General features: G+C 45.0%; 1 protein-coding gene across 1 annotated transcript; it reads right to left on the minus strand.

Annotated features, from left to right (window-relative positions):
- Positions 1 to 4,367: 4,367 nt before the first annotated feature.
- On the minus strand, positions 4,368 to 17,539 carry LOC135525766 (adhesion G protein-coupled receptor E5-like). The gene is made up of 8 exons (XM_064953592.1): positions 17,444 to 17,539; positions 14,206 to 14,400; positions 13,073 to 13,194; positions 10,132 to 10,227; positions 9,562 to 9,720; positions 5,314 to 5,485; positions 5,117 to 5,218; positions 4,368 to 5,027 (listed from the first exon to the last, which is right to left on the minus strand). Exons 1-8 carry the CDS (start codon positions 17,537 to 17,539, stop codon positions 4,986 to 4,988), a joined length of 984 nt encoding a protein of 327 aa, XP_064809664.1. The 3' UTR covers positions 4,368 to 4,985.
- Between the last annotated feature and the right edge of the window lie 1,324 nt (positions 17,540 to 18,863).

Below are 18,863 nucleotides of genomic sequence, written 5' to 3' on the forward strand. Positions count from 1 at the left end.
CATTCATTTGTTTTAAATAAACTAAAACAAACCGATTGTTGAAGTGAGTGTGCAAAATAATATAATTAAAAATAAATATTGATTGCAGACATTGTTTTGACAATTTCTTGAAGACTGCTGAGTATCTGGATGATGTGCTTAGACCACGTTGAGGGTGGAACCTTAAAGGGGTCCCCCCACCCACCACTTGTTTTGGTTATCAGCTGAGGGATGCGACCACTTACAAACAATAGACTGAGCTGTGGATTCAAGAACATCCGTGAGCTCAAAATGATGATGTTTTTTTTAACCATGTGACATTGTTTATAAACAATGCAGTAACACAAGCTTATATTTTGGGTTCTGATGTTGAACTTGAACAGTTCAACTTAACTTATTAGGCAGTTATAAGTCATAATCTTCAAGAATAAATAGCTATAAATAAATATAAATCACTAATTTAAAAGTTTAAAAAATAAATAATTTGATGGACCTTAGATCTGTGGCTAAGGACCTCTACCACTTTATTCATTATATTATAATATTATCTATTGTAGCAACCTTCACCCAACACCCAGCGACCTTCATCCAACACCTAGCAACCTTCACCCAACACCTAGCGGCCTTCACCCAACACCTAGCGACCTTCACCCAACACCTAGCGACCTTCACCCAACACCTAGCGACCTTCACCCAACACCTAGCGACCTTCACCCAACACCCAGCGACCTTCACCCAACACCTAGCGACCTTCACCCACCCACCCAGCGACCTTCACCCAACACCTAGCGACCTTCACCCGACAACACCTACACCCGACACCTAGAGACCTTCACCCAACACCTAGCGACCTTCACCCAACACCTAGCGACCTTCACCCAACACCTAGCGACCTTCACCCAACACCTAGCGACCTTCACCCAACACCTAGCGACCTTCACCCAACACCTAGCGACCCTTCACCCACCCGACACCTAGCGACCTTCACCCGACACCTAGCGACCTTCACCCGACACCTAGCGACCTTCACCCAACACCTAACAACCTGGTCAGGAGGTTGGGATCTCTTGGCGTAACAACTAAGGTGTTGGGTTCACAGTCGCTGGACCCGGGTTCTGTTGGTCAGAAGTAAACAAACCTTCCTGTGTCCGTAGGGCATCACATTGTCTTTAACCTTTCAAACAAATGACCAGGTTTTCCCCAAAATCCCGATTGGAGAATTCCGGATTTCCTGCTTATTTCCTCCTGATTCCGGGAATCTTTCAACTGGGTTTTCTGAAAAAAGCTGTCGATAAACGCTGTTTTTGGACAAAAGCAGTGTGATTGATGAAGCAATGTTCTACTCAAATACTCTTATATTATCTCATTATATGCATAGAGGTCAGAGGTCAGAGGCATCATGCCCATAGGGGACACAGGGGCTTATCCAGTTTGTTAACTATCGTAGCTGACATGCCTGCTGGCAAAGTTGGCAGACTTTGGAAAAGGAAGTAATAACTAAATGTATTGAATCAGACTCATTTCATTGAATATTTTAGCCAGATTTTAAAAAGAGATGCAGAATTGTTTTTTTTCTTAAAAAAAATATCCACCAGTCAGGAGGGTACAGACATCTCAAGAGATAAACTTAGACATGCAGAAATAAATATATATATATATATTTTACATAGAATTAAGCATGATGGTTTTGGCTCTAGATTGCAGGAAAAAGCTTTTTGAGGTGTTTGAAAAATTTGAAATGATTCAACTAGTCCCCTTCTGGACCACCAGCCATCCTCTCATCCCCTTCTGGACCACCAGCCATCCTCTCATCCCCTTCTGGACCACCAGCCATCCTCTCATCCCCTTTTGGACCACCAGCCATCCTCTCATCCCCTTCTGGAACACCCACCAGCCAACCTCTCATCCCCTTCTGGAACACCCACCAGCCAACCTCTCATCCCCTTCTGGACCACCAGCCATCCTCTCATCCCCTTCTGGACCACCAGCCATCCTCTCATCCCCTTCTGGACCACCAGCCATCCTCTCATCCCCTTCTGGACCACCAGCCATCCTCTCATCCCCTTCTGGACCACCAGCCATCCTCTCATCCCCTTCTGGACCACCAGCCATCCTCTCATCCCCTTCTGGACCACCACCAGCCAACCTCTCATCCCCTTCTGGACCACCAGCCAACCTCTCATACTCTGTGTCCCTTCAGATTGTTGGGGTGCATGAAGGCCCTGATAGAGGTTGCTATGGTAACACTTCATAATAACTATAACGAATAAGCATTATAACAAACAATTTATGAACTATAAAAAAATATATGTTTGTAGCGTTTATAAAAGATCAGTAAAATAGTACTGATCTTTTGTGGCTGTAAAAATGACATAAAGAGGATATAACTTCTGATTGGATGACATAAGATCAAATGGATTCCTATTGGATGACATTAAGATCATATGGATTCCTATTGGATGACATTAAGATCATATGGATTCCTATTGGATGACAGGAAGATCATATATATTCTGATTGGATGACATAAGATCAAATGGATTCCTATTGGATGACAGGAAGATGATATATATTCTGATTGGATGACATAAACACCATATGGTCCTTCTTTCTTTTCTGTCTGTAAGATGCTCTGCATATGAACATCTGCTTAATGACTGGAATGTCAATGTTACGTCGGTGAAACTGAAACTACTGTGACATCATTGTCACTTCCTACTCCCCCTCATCCTATTGGATGACATAAAGAGAATATGGAGTCCTATTGGATGACAAAGATCATATGGATTCCTATCGGATGGCATGAAGATCATTTAACTTCTGTTTGGATAACGTAACACTTGATAAGACAGTGGTAAACATCAAGTTTGATATAAAGTGTCTAATCAGGGGAGGAATTGAAGGATTCCGAGCACTGTTCACTGGGGCTAAGACATATTTTCTGCTGACCAGACGGGCTAAGTACACGCTTAGACAAGGGGGTTCCTAAAGGGGGTTTTCTGCTGACCAGCCGGGCTAAGTACACGCTTAGACAAGGGGGTTCCTAAAGGGGGTTTTCTGCTGACCAGCCAGGCTAAGTCCACGCTTAGACAAGGGGGTTCCTAAAGGGGGTTTTCTGCTGACCAGCCGGGCTAAGTCCACGCTTAGACAAGGGGGTTCCTAAAAGGGTTTTCTGCTGACCAGCCGGGCTAAGTCCACGCTTAGACAAGGGGGTTCCTAAAGGGGGTTTTCTGCTGACCAGCCGGGCTAAGTCCACGCTTAGACAAGGGGGTTCCTAAAGGGGTTTTCTGCTGACCAGCCGGGCTAAGTACACGCTTAGACAAGGGGGTTCCTAATGGGGGTTTTCTGCTGACCAGCCAGGCTAAGTCCACGCTTAGACAAGGGGGTTCCTAAAGGGGGTTTTCTGCTGACCAGCCGGGCTAAGTCCACGCTTAGACAAGGGGGTTCCTAAAGGGGGTTTTCTGCTGACCAGCCGGGCTAAGTCCACGCTTAGACAAGGGGGTTCCTAAAGGGCGTTTTCTGCTGACCAGCCGGGCTAAGTCCACACTTAGACAAGGGGGTTCCTAATGGGGGTTTTCTGCTGACCAGCCGGGCTAAGTCCACGCTTAGACAAGGGGGTTCCTAAAGGGGTTTTCTGCTGACCAGCCGGGCTAAGTACACGCTTAGACAAGGGGGTTCCTAATGGGGGTTTTCTGCTGACCAGCCGGGCTAAGTCCACACTTAGACAAGGGGGTTCCAAAACGTTTTTTCTGCTGACCAGCCGGGCTAAGTACACGCTTAGACAAGGGGGTTCCAAAACGTTTTTTCTGACCAGCCGGGGTAGACAAGGGGGTTTAAAGGGGGTTTTCTGCTGACCAGCCGGGCTAAGTCCACGCTTAGACAAGGGGGTTCCTAAAGGGGTTTTCTGCTGACCAGCCGGGCTAAGTCCACACTTAGACAAGGGGGTTCCTAATGGGGGTTTTCTGCTGACCAGCCGGGCTAAGTCCACGCTTAGACAAGGGGGTTCCTAAAGGGGGTTTTCTGCTGACCAGCCGGGCTAAGTACACGCTTAGACAAGGGGGTTCCTAAAGGGGGTTTTCTGCTGACCAGCCGGGCTAAGTCCACACTTAGACAAGGGGGTTCCAAAACGTTTTTTCTGCTGACCAGCCGGGTTAAGTCCACGCTTAGACAAGGGGGTTCCAAAACGTTTTTTCTGCTGACCAGCCGGGTTAAGTACACGCTTAGACAAGGGGGTTCCTAAAGGGGGTTTTCTGCTGACCAGCCGGGCTAAGTCCACGCTTAGACAAGGGGGTTCCAAAACGTTTTTTCTGCTGACCAGCCGGGTTAAGTCCACGCTTAGACAAGGGGGTTCCTAAAGGGGGTTTTTTCTGACCAGCCGGGACCGCTTAGACAAGGGGGTTCCAAAACGTTTTTTCTGCTGACCAGCCGGGCTAAGTCCACGCTTAGACAAGGGGGTTCCAAAACGTTTTTTCTGCTGACCAGCCGGGTTAAGTCCACGCTTAGACAAGGGGGTTCCTAAAGGGGGTTTTCTGCTGACCAGCCAGGCTAAGTCCACGCTTAGACAAGGGGGTTCCTAAAGGGGGTTTTCTGCTGACCAGCCGGGCTAAGTCCACGCTTAGACAAGGGGGTTCCTAAAGGGCGTTTTCTGCTGTCCGCATAGAAGCACCTTTTTGGTTTCAGGTAGAACTTTTTTTGGTTGAAGGAAGAACCCTCTGAGGAAAGGCAACTGGAATCCAAAAGAGGTTTCTACATGGAAGAGTTCTCCTACCGGGACAGCCGAAGAACCCTCTGAGGAAAGGCAACTGGAATCCAAAAGAGGTTTCTACATGGAACCAAAAAGGATTATTGAAAGAGTTCTCCTACCGGGACAGCCGAAGAACCCGTTAAGGTTCTAGATAGGGCACATTTTTACTAATCAGCCGGGCTCGTAGGGCACATTTTCTACTGACCAGGCCTGAAAAGGGAGGGGGAGTAAAGACGTGCATTATGGGGGATTGGTGATGTCATCATGTCTGCAACTCCCCTGTGTTCTGGGTACGCCTTGACCCCTAGGACACACAATGATACAAAAAGGTTAACATAATGAAAGTGGTCTCTCTCTCTATATATATATATATATATATATATGTATATGTACCTGGGATTGGCTGGAGGAAGGGTTGTTGGTGCTGAAATCTGAGTATCTCTTCTTCTGTGGTGTGCAGATACAGGACAGCAGCTTGCAATACTCCTCTCTAACCTGATGAGGGCAGCAGAGCACAGTGTTACACACACACACACACTACACACACACACACACACACACACACACACACACACACACACACACCATACCGTTTTGTTCAGTAGGCAGTGCATGATGAACAGCAGTGCTCCCTGTAGAGAGTTGAGGATAGTGAAGAGATATGTCATGACCACTGTCCCCTCCTCTTGGAACTGGAACACTCCAAATATCCACATAGTACCCAACACACACAGCTGGGCCACTGCTGTCACTGTGAACACCCTGGAGGAGGGGGGAGTAGGAGGGAGGAGGAGGGGGAAGGAAGGAGAGAGGAGGAAGAAGGGGGGAGGAAGGATGGGAAGGAGGAGGGGGAGGGGGTGAGGGGAAGAAGGGGGAGGAAGGATGGGAAGGAGGAGGGAGGGGGTGAGGGGAGGAGCAGGGAAGGAGGGTGGATGGGAGGGGAGGAGGGGGGAGCAAGACAGTTTTACAAGTTTTACTTCACAAATAAAATCTGAATTGCATTAATTCATTCATTCACACACCAAAGATTTTGGGCTGTCCTAACATTCAACTTTATTTCTCCATTCACCTCTGTCTGTCTGTCTGTCTGTCTGTCTGTCTGTCTGTCTGTCTGTCTGTCTGTCTGTCTGTCTGTCTGTCTGTCTGTGTCTCTGTCTGTCTGTGTCTGTCTGTCTGTCTCTGTCTGTCTGTCTGTCTGTCTCTCTGTGTCTCTGTCTCTCTGTCTATCTCTCCATTCCTTTCTCTGTCAATTCAATTAAATTCAAGTTGCTTTATTGGCATGGGAAACACATGTTCACATTGCCAAAGCAAGTGAAGTAGATAATATACGAAAGTGAAATGAACAATAAAAATGAACAGTAAACATTACAATCACAGAAGTTCCCAAAGAATAAAGACATTCTAAATGTCATATCATGTCTATATACAGTGTTTTAACTATGTGCAAATAGTTAAAGTATAAAAGGGAAAATAAATAAACATAAATATAGGTCACAAATCTTGCTGCTGTGATGGCACACTGTGATGGTACACTGTGCGAGTTTATCAAAATCGGGTTTGTTTTCAAATTCTTTGTGGATCTGTGTAATCTGAGGGAAATATGTGTCTCTAATATGGTCATACATTGGGCAGGAGGTTAGGAAGTGCAGCTCAGTTTAAACCTCATTTTGTGGGCAGTGTGAACATAGCCTGTCTTCTCTTGAGAGCCAGGTCTGCCTACGGCGGCCTTTCTCAATAGCAAGGCTATGCTCACTGAGGTCTGTACATATTCAAAGCTTTCCTTAAGTTTGGGTCAGTCACAGTGATCAGGTATTCTGCCACTGTGTACTCTCTGTTGAGGGCCAAATAGCATCATAGTTTGCTCAGTCTTTTTGTTAATTCTTTCCAATGTGTCAATAAATTATCTTTTCGTTTTCTCATGATTTGGTTGGGTCTAATTGTGTTGCTGTCGTGGGGCTCTGTGGGGTGTGTTTGTGAACAGAGCCCAAGGACTATCTTGCTTAGGGGACTCTTCTCCAGGTTCATCTCTCTGTAGGTGATGGCTTTGTAATACCTTCTTATGGCTTGGGGGCAGTATTGCGACATCTGGATGAGAAGCGTGCCCAAAGTAAACTGACTGCTACTCAGGCCCAGAAGCTAGGATATGCATATCATTGGTAGATTTGGATAGAAAACACTCTGAAGTTTCTAAAACGGTTTGAATGATGTCTGTGAGTAAAATAGAACGTATGTAGCAGGCAAAACCCCGAGGACAAAACATCCAGGATTTGTTTTTTTGAGTTCATTCTCTTTTCAATGAGGTTTCATTGGGAATCTAGAATTCTAAGGCAGTTGCTTGCAGTTCCTATCGCTTCCACTGGATGTCGACAGTCTTTAGAAATTGGTTGATGTTTTTCCTTTGAGGAATGAAGAAGTACGGATGTTCAGAACGAGGGTCGAGTGAAATGCACTGTTTAATAGAGGCGCGTGACCAGAAATGCTCGTTACACTTTGTTTTCCTCCGGTATTGAACGTTGTTTATCCCGTCTTAAATTTGACCGATTATTTACGTTAAAAAAATACTTAAAGTTGTATTAGGAAAGTTGTTTGAAATGTTTGGACAAAGATTACAGGCAATTTAGGAGATATTTTGTAGTCAAGTTGCTCAAGTGGTAACTGTTTTTTTTCTGGATCAAACACGCCAAATAAATTGACATTTTGGATATATAATGATGGAATTAATTGAACAAAAGGACCATTTGTGATGTTTATGGGACATATTGGAGTGCCAACAGAAGAAGCTCGTCAAAGGTAAGGCATGATTTATATCTTTATTCCTGAGTTAAGTGTTGCGCCTGACGGGTTGAATTATGATTGTCTGTGTTTGTTTGATGGGGTGCTGTCCTCAGATAATAGCATGGTTTGCTTTCGCCGTAAAGTTTTTCTGAAATCTGACACAGCGGCTGGATTAACTAGAAGTTTATCTTCAATCCTATGTATAACACTTGTATCTTTTATCAATGTTTATGATGAGTATTTCTGTAATTTGATGTGGCTTTCTGCAATTTCATCGGATGTTATGTTCAGTAATGCATTGTCTCAAATAACGCGTCAATTTAAAGGTTTTTGGACATAAAGAGTGACTTTATTGAACAAAACATACATTTATTGTGCAACATGGAGTCCACCAGATGAACATCGTCTAAGGTTAGTGATGAATTTAATCGCTATTTCTGACTTTTGTGAGCCGTCTCCTTGGCTGGAAAATGTCTGTATGGTTTTCTGTGGCTCGGCGCTATCCTAACATAACATTTCCTTGAATGTGCATGTTTGGGACGTCTCTAGTGCTATCGGGCTGGACTCTGGTCTAATTTCAATTGATCAGGAAAAGGCATTTGACCGAGTTGAACATAAATACCTGTGGAACACTTTTGAGGCTATAAGCTTCAGTTCTGGTTTTATTGCCATGATCAGGGTGACATATGGTGACAATGAAAGAGTATTGAAAGTTAACGGTGGCTTCAGTGCTCCTTTTAAAGTGTGTAGAGGAATTAGGCAACGGTGTTTGTTGTCCAGAATGCTGTATGCCATCGCTATAGAGCCACTACTAAATGGCATTAGACGTCGCATTGAAGTGGTGAACCTTTCAGAGGATGTTCATCCTGTTCCTCTCTCAGCATGATGATGATGATGGAGTTATTTTGGTGAAAAATCAAGCGGAGGTGGATAGTTTGAGTCTCATGGTTGATCGGTTTAATTAAGGGAGTATCCTCTGGAAAGGTAAATTGGGAAAAAAGTTGTGCTTTACAGAATGGGAAATGGTCTGGAGGGATCATGGCTTTGCCATGGGGGTTGGAATGGTGCAAGAGAGGTTTTAAGTATCTTGGAGGGTATCTAGGGGTTGAGGAGACAATGGGAATGGTATTAGAGAGGTTTTAAGTATCTTGGAGTGTATCTAGGGGATGAGGACACAATGGGAATGGTGCAAGAGAGGTTTTAAGTATCTTGGAGTGTATCTAGGGGATGAGGAGACAATGGGAATGGTATTAGAGAGGTTTTAAGTATCTAGGAGTGTATCTAGGGGATGAGGACACAATGGGAATGGTGCAAGAGAGGTTTTAAGTATCTTGGAGTGTATCTAGGGGATGAGGAGACAATGGGAATGGTACTAGAGAGGTTTTAAGTATCTTGGAGTGTATCTAGGGGATGAGGACACAATGGGAATGGTACTAGAGAGGTTTTAAGTATCTTGGAGTGTATCTAGGGGATGAGGAGACAATGGGAAAAAATTGTCCTCAGATAATCGCATGGTATGCTTTTGCCATAGAGCCTTTTTGAAATCTGACAAAGTGGCTGGATTAACAAGAAGTTGAGATTTTAACCTCACTAGGGTACGTAGGACGCTAGCCAACATCCAGTGACATTGCAGAGCTCCAAATTCAAAAACAGAAATACTCATTATAAAAATTCAGAAAAAATACAAGTGTTATACATCGGTTTAAAGATTAACTTGGTTATATGACATGTATAACATGGTATCAGTGCAGTTAATGATTTCGAATCTGTCATTTATTAAGATGTTGGAGATGGATGTGCTTTTTGTAAGAGAAACAACTTTTCACTGTTTTATGGAGTGTGAGTGAACAAAGCCTCTCTGTGAAATACGAGTCTCTGTTTACAGTCGTAGGGGAGACTTTCAATAAAACTGTTTTTATTTTTGGGGTTTCAATACAGCAGAAAAGAAAATGTCAATTGTTACATTTTATTTTGGGACAAACACACGCACACACACACACACGCACACGCACACACACACACACACACACACACACACACACACACACACACACACCCCTTACTTGATCTTGCGTAGGTTGGAGAGGTCAGGGTTGAGACTAGAGAACTTCTGGGCCAGCCTCCAGACAGTGATGATGAAGATGAAAGCGTTGAGGAAGATGATGGTGCACACTGGGCCGAAGAAACTCCAGATGAATCCTCTCTCCAGAGACAACCAACAGCTGACAGAGACACACAGAGAGGATAACATTAGATTTAGGTTAAAAACATGTTATATTTCTGTTCATTTTAAGTTAGGTTCAATCCAGGATCTTTCTCCGGAGACAACTAACAGATTACACACCAAGTGGATATAGTTAGAATAAGGTTATATTAAAGTTGGAATGTTATCTGGTTTTATTTACATGTTATAATTATGTTTAAGAAAACCTCTGTTCAGAGACAACCAGCAGCTGACAGGTTATTTATATGGGACAGATTCGCTACACTCTCTCTCTCTCTCTCTCTCTCTCTCTCACACACACACACACACACACACACACACACACACACACACACACACACACACACACACACACACACACACACACACACAGAGAGAGAGAGGGGTAGAGACACAGAGTCAGACTCACTGTTGTGTGGTACCGTATCCATCTGGGTAGGTGATAGCAGAGATGATGACTATAGCCAGTGGCAGTCCATATCCCACAGCATACAGGTACAGAGGTCTACAGTCAGACAAAGAATCAAAGAGCTTCATAAAATACAGGTACAGAGGTCTACAGTCAGACGAAGAATCAAAGAGCTTCATTAAATACAGGTACAGAGGTCTACAGTCAGACGAAGAATCAAAGAGCTTCATAAAATACAGGTACAGAGGTTTACAGTAAGAAGAAGAATCACAGAGCTTCATAAAATACAGGTACAGAGGTTTACAGTAAGACGAAGAATCACAGAGCTTCATAAAATACAGGTACAGAGGTTTACAGTAAGAAGAAGAATCACAGAGCTTCATAAAATACAGGTACAGAGGTTTACAGTAAGAAGAAGAATCAGAGAGCTTCATAAAATACAGGTACAGAGGTTTACAGTAACAAGAAGAATCCCAGAGATTCATAAAATAACAGTTAGAAGAAAAGGTAACACACCAAGGTAGATAAGAGCTAGATAAGCTCTTGCTCCTATCAGTGGTCTAGGGCACTGCATCGCAGCGCTAGCTGTGCCACCCGAGGTTCTGGGTTCTCGCCCAGGCTCTGTCGCAGCCGGCCGCGACTGGGAGGTCCGTGGGGCGTCGCACATTTGTGGGTTAGGGAGGGTTTGGCCGGTAGGGATATCCTTGTCTCATCGCACACCAGCGACTCCTGTGGCGGCCGGTTGCAGTGCACACTAACCAAGGTAGCCAGGTGCATGGTGTTTCCTCTGACACATTGGTGCGGCTGGCTTCTGGGGTGGATGGTGCTGTGTTTTAAGAAGCAGTGTGGCTTGGTTGGGTTGTGTTTGGAGGACGCATGGCTTTCGACCTTTGTCTCTCCCGAGCCGTACGGGAGTTGTAGCGATGAGACAAGATAGTAGCTACTAACAATTTGGATACCACGAAATTGGGGAGAAAATGATTGTGGTTAGGCCAGGTTGTGACATGGGTGATTATGTGTTTGTCTTGGGGTTTTGTAGATTAATGGGGTTGTGTTTAGTATAGTATTCTAGGTAAGTCTATGGTTGCCTAGAGTGGTTCTCAATCAGAGGCAGGTGTTTATCAGCCATATTCTGTGGGTATTTCGTGGGTGATTGTTTCCTGTCTCTGTGTTTTGCACCAGTTAGGACTGTTTAAGGTTTTTCCACGTTTTCTTGATTTGTATATGTATATTGTTCACGTTATCATCTTTATTAAAGATGTTCAACCACAACCACACTGCATTTTGATCCGCCTCTCCTTCCCAGGAAGAAACCCGTGACAGGGGGTAACATTTATTTTAAAAAGAAAAAGATAAGAGCAAGATCAAATAAAGTAGGGGATGCTGCCTTCAGGCAGAGTTCCTCTGTCCAGTCTCAACGTCAACAGTGAAGAGGCGACTCTGGGATGCAGGCCTTCTAGGCAGAGTTCCTCTGTCCAGTCTCAATGTCAACAGTGAAGAGGCGACTCTGGGATGCAGGCCTTCTAGGCAGAGTTCCTCTGTCCAGTCTCAACGTCAACAGTGAAGAGGCAACTCCAGGATGCTGCCTTCCAGGCAGAGTTCCTCTGTCCAGTCTCAATGTCAACAGTGAAGAGGCGACTCTGGGATGCTGCCTTCTAGGCAGAGTTCCTCTGTCCAGTCTCAACGTCAACAGTGAAGAGGCGACTCTGGGATGCAGGCCTTCCAGGCAGAGTTCCTCTGTCCAGTCTCAATGTCAACAGTGAAGAGGCGACTCTGGGATGCAGGCCTTCTAGGCAGAGTTCCTCTGTCCAGTCTCAACGTCAACAGTGAAGAGGCGACTCCAGGATGCTGCCTTCCAGGCAGAGTTCCTCTGTCCAGTCTCAACGTCAACAGTGAAGACGCGACTCCAGGATGCTGGCCTTCCAGGCAGAGTTTCAAAGAAAATCAATATCTCAGACTGGCCATTAAAAAGAAAAGATTAAGATGGGCAATAGAACACAGACACTGGACAGAGGAACTTTTCCTAGAAGGCCTGCATCCCAGAGTCGCCTCTTCACTGTTGACGTTGAGACTGGTGTTTTGTAGGTACTCTTTAATGAAGCTGCCAGTTGAGGATTTCTGTTTCTGCGTCTGTTCTGTGTCTGTTTCTCAAACTAGACACTCTAATGTGTCTAGCTCAGTTGTGCACCGGGGCCTCCCACTCCCCTTTCTATTCTGGTTAGAGACCATGTGCGCGGTTCTGTGAAGCGACTAGTACGCAGTGTTGTACGAGATCTTCAGTTTCTTGGCAATTTCTCAAATGGAATAGCCTTCATTTCTCAGAGCAGGAATAGACTGACGAAATTCAGAAGAAAGTTATTTGTTTCTGGCCATTTTGAGCCTGTAATCGAACCCACAAATGCTGATGCTCCAGATACTCAACTAGTCTAAAGAAGGACAGTTTAATTGCTTCTTTTATCAGAACAACAGTTTTCAGCTGTGCTAACATAATTGCAAAATGGTTTTCTAATGATCAATTAGCCATTTAAAATTATAAACTTGGATTAGCTAACACAACGTGCCATTGGAACACAGGAGTGATGGCTGCTGATAATGGGTCTCTGAACGCCTATGAAGATATTCTATTACAAAATCAGTAGTTTCCAGCTACAATAGTAATGTACAACATTAACAATGTCTACACTGTATTTCTGATCAATTTGATGTTATTTTAATGGACAAAAATGTTGCTTTTCTTTCAAAAGCACGGACATTTTTAAGTGACCCCAAACTTTTGAACAGTATTGTATAATGAAAATATATAGTAGATTAGGAAATAATATAAATACCGACATTCCGTATCTAAATGAATTAAACATAAATGTATAAAACAAATAAATACAAATATATACTCTAAATATATACTAATCATTTATAACCATAGAGTAAATATAGCCAATACCTTATGGTAGTGTTGAAGACCAGGACCACCATGCGATAGAGCTGAACCCCCTCTAACAACATCCAACTGAAGGATCCTAGGAAGAACAGGTGGAGGAGACCTGCTACAAACCCACATCCTCCCTGAGAGAGGAGAGGAGAGGAGAGGAGAGGAGAGGAGAGGAGAGGAGAGGAGAGGAGAGGAGAGGAGAGGAGAGGAGAGGAGAGGAGAGGGGGGACAGGGAGGAGGAGAGGAGAGGAAAGGAGAGGAGATGGGGGACAGGGAGGAGGAGAGGAGAGGAGAGGAGAGGGGGACAGGGAGGATGAGAGAAGAGGAGGGGAGAGGAGAGGAGAGGGGGGACAGGGAGGATGAGAGAAGAGGAGGGGAGTGGAGGGGAGAGGAGAGGAGAGGGGGGACAGGGAGGATGAGAGAAGAGGAGGGGAGTGGAGAGGAGAGGAGAGGAGAGGGGGGACAGGGAGGATGAGAGATGAGGAGGGGAGTGGAGAGGAGAGGAGAGGAGGGGGGACAGGGAGGATGAGAGGAGAGGAGAGGAGAGGAGAGAAGAGGAGGAGAGGAGAGGAGAGGGAGGATGAGAGAAGAGGAGTGGAGAGGAGAGGAGAGGGGGGACAGGGAGGATGAGAGAAGAGGAGGGGAGTGGAGAGGAGAGGAGAGGGGGGACAGGGAGGATGAGAGAATGAGGAGGGGAGTGGAGAGGAGAGGAGAGGAGAGGAGAGGGGGGACAGGGAGGATGAGAGAAGAGGAGGGGAGAGGAGAGGAGAGGGGGGACAGGGAGGATGAGAGAAGAGGAGGGGAGAGGAGAGGAGAGGAGAGGGGGGACAGGGAGGATGAGAGGAGAGGAGAGGGGAGGGGAGGAGAGGAGAGGAGAGGGGGGACAGGGAGGATGAGAGGAGAGGAGAGGAGAGGGAGGAGAGGAGGGAGGGAGGATGAGAGAAGAGGAGTGGAGTGGAGAGGGATAAAAGTCCAATTTATTAACCTTCAAAAACTTTAATTCAAACTCAAATTCAGATCTGACTGTATGTAAAAGTTATTTGTATTTTTAGAACAGCAAATCTTCAAAGTGAAATATTATAAAGATAAATATACCTTCATCGTTAGATTGACACACACACACACACACACACGTTTATCCCCACCTTGCTCTGTGTGTGAGAGATACCGCTGAGGAAGACGAGGTCAGCGATGAAGAGGCAGACACAGAGGTGGAGGTGGATGGTGGTGCGTGTCCCCTGGATGGACCGACACAGCCAGAAGGTCAGGATGCACAGCAACAGACACACCACAGACACCGACAGACCCAGCCACGTCAACAGACGCAGCTCAAAGGTATCCTGGAGAGAGGGAGAGAGAGAGAGGGAGAGGGAGAGGGAGAGAGGGAGAGAGGGAGAGAGAGAGGGAGAGAGAGAGAGGGTGAGAGAGGGTGAGAGGGAGAGAGACAGAGGTAGAGAGAGAGAGAGGGAGAGAGAGAGAGGGTGAGAGAGGGAGAGAGAGACAGAGGGAGAGAGACAGAGGTAGAGAGAGAGAGAGGGAGAGAGACAGAGAGAGAGAGAGGGAGGGAGAGGGAGAGAGAGGGACAGAGGGAGAGAGAGAGAGAGAGAGAGAGAGGGGAGAGAGAGAGAGAGAGAGAGAGACAGAGGGAGAGAGAGAGAGGGGTAGAGAGAGAGAGAGACAGAGGTAGAGAGAGAGAGAGGGAGAGAGAGGGAGGAGAGAGGGAGAGAGAGAGAGAGAGAGAGGAGAGAGAGAGAGAGAGAGAGAGAGGGAGGGAGAGACAGAGGTAGAGAGAGAGAGGGAGAGACAGAGGTAGAGAGAGAGAGAGAGAGGGAGAGAGAGAGAGAGGGTGAGAGAGGGAGAGAGAGAGGGTGAGAGAGGGAGAGAGAGGGTGAGAGAGAGAGAGAGAGAGAGAGAGAGAGAGAGAGAGTGAGAGAGGAAGAGACAGAGGTAGAGAGAGAGAGAGAGAGACAGAGGGAGAGAGGGAGAGACAGAGGTAGAGAGAGAGGGAGAGGGAGAGACAGAGGTAGAGAGAGAGAGAGGGAGAGACAGAGGTAGAGAGAGAGAGAGAGAGAGAGGGAGAGACAGAGGTAGAGAGAGAGAGAGAGAGAGAGAGAGAGAGAGAGAGAGAGAGAGAGAGAGAGAGAGAGAGAGAGAGAGAGAGAGAGAGAGAGAGAGAGAGAGAGAGAGAGAGAGAGGGTGAGAGAGAGGAGAGAGAGGGAGAGAGAGAGAGAGAGTGAGAGAGGGGAGAGAGAGAGGGTAGAGAGAGAGAGAGAGAGAGGGAGAGACAGAGGGAGAGAGAGAGAGAGAGACAGAGGGAGAGAGGGAGAGACAGAGGTAGAGAGAGAGGGAGAGGGAGAGACAGAGGTAGAGAGAGAGAGGGAGACAGAGGGAGAGAGGGAGAGACAGAGGTAGAGAGAGAGAGGGAGAGAGAGAGAGAGAGAGAGAGACAGAGGGAGAGAGGGAGAGACAGAGGTAGAGAGAGAGAGAGAGAGAGAGTTTACATAATATTTAACATCAGTTTTGACCCATCATTCATCTGTTTTTATTTTGCCATTAATACGTGTCACATTTCACATTTCACTATTTAAAAAAATATATATATATAAAAAAAAACATATAATATATCTGTGATGCAGCTCCGGAACGCAGGTGTTTCAGCTCAGTGCTTTATGTGGTGGTGTGGTGAGACAGCAGAAAATAGGAGCATTGCGCCGTGATTGGCTCAGTATTCTGTCACTCATGGGGACACTACATCATCGCCAAGTTTAAGTCCTTAGTAAGGGTAGACATCCAAAATTGCAGCCCTTTGGGTCCTGCCATAGAGTTAAATTACAAGTCCCCTTTCAAGAATGCTCAAGATCATTGGCCACAGATAAAATGACGTCAAATCACATTATATGTACAATGGCTTTGATTGGACTGATCATGTCAACATCTTACTTTCAAAATCTTAGCTAGCAGTCATCATCATGAATCAAGTAGACATTGTTAATCCTTGTCATATGAAGGGAAATAATGAAGAGAAATTGTAGATAAAACGTATCGGTGCTCATCGGCCATTGGACATAAAGATTACACAACAAGTGGGAAAATCGCAAATTCAACAAATCAAATCAAATTTTATTAGTCACATGCGCCGAATACAACAGACCTTGTAGTGAAATGCTTAATTACGAGCCCCTAACCAACAATGCAGTTTCAGAAAAATATGGATAAGAATAAGAGACAAAGATAACCAGTAATTAAGTAGCACAAGTAATTAAGTTGTACAAGTAATTAAAAAGCAGTAGTAAAATAGCAATAGTGACACTATATACAGGTGGGTACCGATACAGAGTCAATGTGCGAGGGCACCAGTCTTCCAGCACAGCTGGTGCTCTCATGCATGTTTCAGTGTTATTTGCCTCGAAGCGAGCATAGAGGTGGTTTAGCTTGTCTGGTAGGCTCGTGTCACTGGGTCAGCTCTCGGCTGTGCTTCCCTTTGTAGTCTGTAATGGTTTGCAAGGCCTGTCACATCCCATGAGTGTCAGAGTCGGTGTAGTACGATTCGATCTTACAGGCTGACAACACTGCTCGCGTAGCGTGCGCAAGAGTTGCAAAATAAATGTAGAAATTATTGCACCCACACTGTTCGCGCGTGCCAACGAGCATTTGCATTGCCAAAGGCTAAAATAGAAGTCAGTTCTATTTGTGACGCATATCGCGCTTTCCTCATTGCGCTTTCCTCATTGGTTTATAGAAGCATGTACCCGTGTATCATCTCCTCATTGGTTATCCCCACGTGGGTGACTGAAAGATGAACGAGGTCAGTGGCAGTAATGCACCTAATCTATGAAATATTGCCAATTGCAATATAAAGTCAAGAGAAGAAAATGCCTAAAAGGAGGAGAGATGACTAGAAATGATTCGGTTGACTGTTTTATGTGTGGATTAATTGTCGGAGTAGAGGACCTTGTGCATTTCAGGTAAAATAACAACTCAATGTTTATATCACAGGACAAATTAGCTGGCAACAGCAAACTAGCTAAATAGGACAAATTAGCTAGCAAGTGCAAGCTAGCTAGCTAAATTGTCATAAATGTTTAATGATTTTTGCCCTGTCCCCAAATTAATGTAATTGGTTCAGAGTTTGTTTTGATATTTAACCTGCATGTCGATCGCGTTTGGTTTGGGAGGACAGAAAACCACTCGCGCAGCCGGTTTGGCTTTCATGCTAGTCCTGTATTGATGCTTTGCCTGTTTGATGGTTCATCGGAGGGCATAGCAGGATTTTTTATAAGCTTCCGGGTTAGAGTCCCGCTCCTTGAAAGCGGTAGCTCTAGCCTTTAGCTCAGTGCGGATGTTGTCTGTAATCCATGGCTTCTGGTTGGGGAATGTACGTACGCTCACTGTGGGGATGACGTCATCGACGCACTTATTGATGAAGCCAATGACTGATGTGGTGTACTCCTCATTGCCATCGGAGTAATCCAGGGACATATTCCAGTCTGTGTTAGCAAAACAGTCCTGAAGCTTAGCATCTGCTTCATATGACCACTTTATTATTGATCTCGTCACTGGTGCTTCCTGCGTTAATTGTTGCTTCTCAGCAGGAATCAGGAGGATAGAATGATGGTCAGATTTGCCAAATGGAGGGCGAGGGGGAGCTTTGTATGTGTCTCTGTGTGTGGAGTATAGGTGGTCCAGAGTTTTTTTCACTCTGGTTGCACATTTAACATGCTGATAGAAATTTGTTAAAATGGATTTAAGTTTCCCTGCATTAAAGTCCCCAGGTACTAGGAACATCAACTCTGGGTTTGCTTATGGTTATTGCTCTTTAAAGTCCCCAGGTACTAGGAACATCAACTCTGGGTTTGCTTATGGTTATTGCTCTTTAAAGTCCCCAGGTACTAGGAGCATCAACTCTGGGTGAGCGTTTTCTTGTTTGCTTGTGGTGGAATACAGGTCATTCAATGTAAATAAACAAACACAAAAACACACGTTTGTCTTCTTCTCCGGCGTCATCTTAACCCAACAGTAAGTGGTTTGTAAGGAATCAGTGGCTAACTGCAAGCAATGCAAAGCAATCTTTAGCTTGATTTCAATGGAGTGGCTGTGTGTGTGTGTTTTTTTTAGGGTTCCCACCATAAATCCAGAGAATGCCAGACTTTGATGACAAAGTTTGATGATAAAATTGGCTCACAAAATAAAGTCCTGCCACCTTCATAAGATGAGTCCAAAAATGTCTGGTATGCTGCTGTATAAATGATGTAATATGCAAGTGAGAGATGTATACTGTAGCTAAGAAGGTAGTACTAAGTGTATTGTTGTGTAGTAAGTTGTTATTTGCCCATGTGCCTCACCATAATAATTTGGCCGATTTGTAACAACGCAGGATTGTAAACACATCGTTTGTGGCCGGTGTGCTTATTTCATAACTTTTTGTGTATAGTTTTGACAATGCCACTGATAGTAGCGGTGGCACTTGGCATACATGCAAATTCAGCACACACAACATTCTATAATAGAATATTGTTATTTGAAGTGTATCTTTTTTGACATCAAAGACCCAAACGGCGTTCAATGTGCCTCACCCTAGTAATTTGATCTATTTTCACCTCTTTATTTTGCCTACTGTTCTAACTTGGTGGTGCACATGTAGCCTATAACCTGTTTTAGAGAAATGTAATCATTGAATATTGTAAGAGCTTTCATTGTCTATATGCCCCCTTTATTTATCCTATGGTTCTGACTTGTTGTATAGGGAGAACACTGCAAGAACGGCCCATGTTCTGAGTTCTATCACTGTACATTTCAAAATTGC

Source organism: Oncorhynchus masou, chromosome 5 (genome assembly GCF_036934945.1).
Source record: "Oncorhynchus masou masou isolate Uvic2021 chromosome 5, UVic_Omas_1.1, whole genome shotgun sequence".
In the NCBI taxonomy this organism is placed as follows: Eukaryota; Metazoa; Chordata; class Actinopteri; order Salmoniformes; family Salmonidae; genus Oncorhynchus; species Oncorhynchus masou.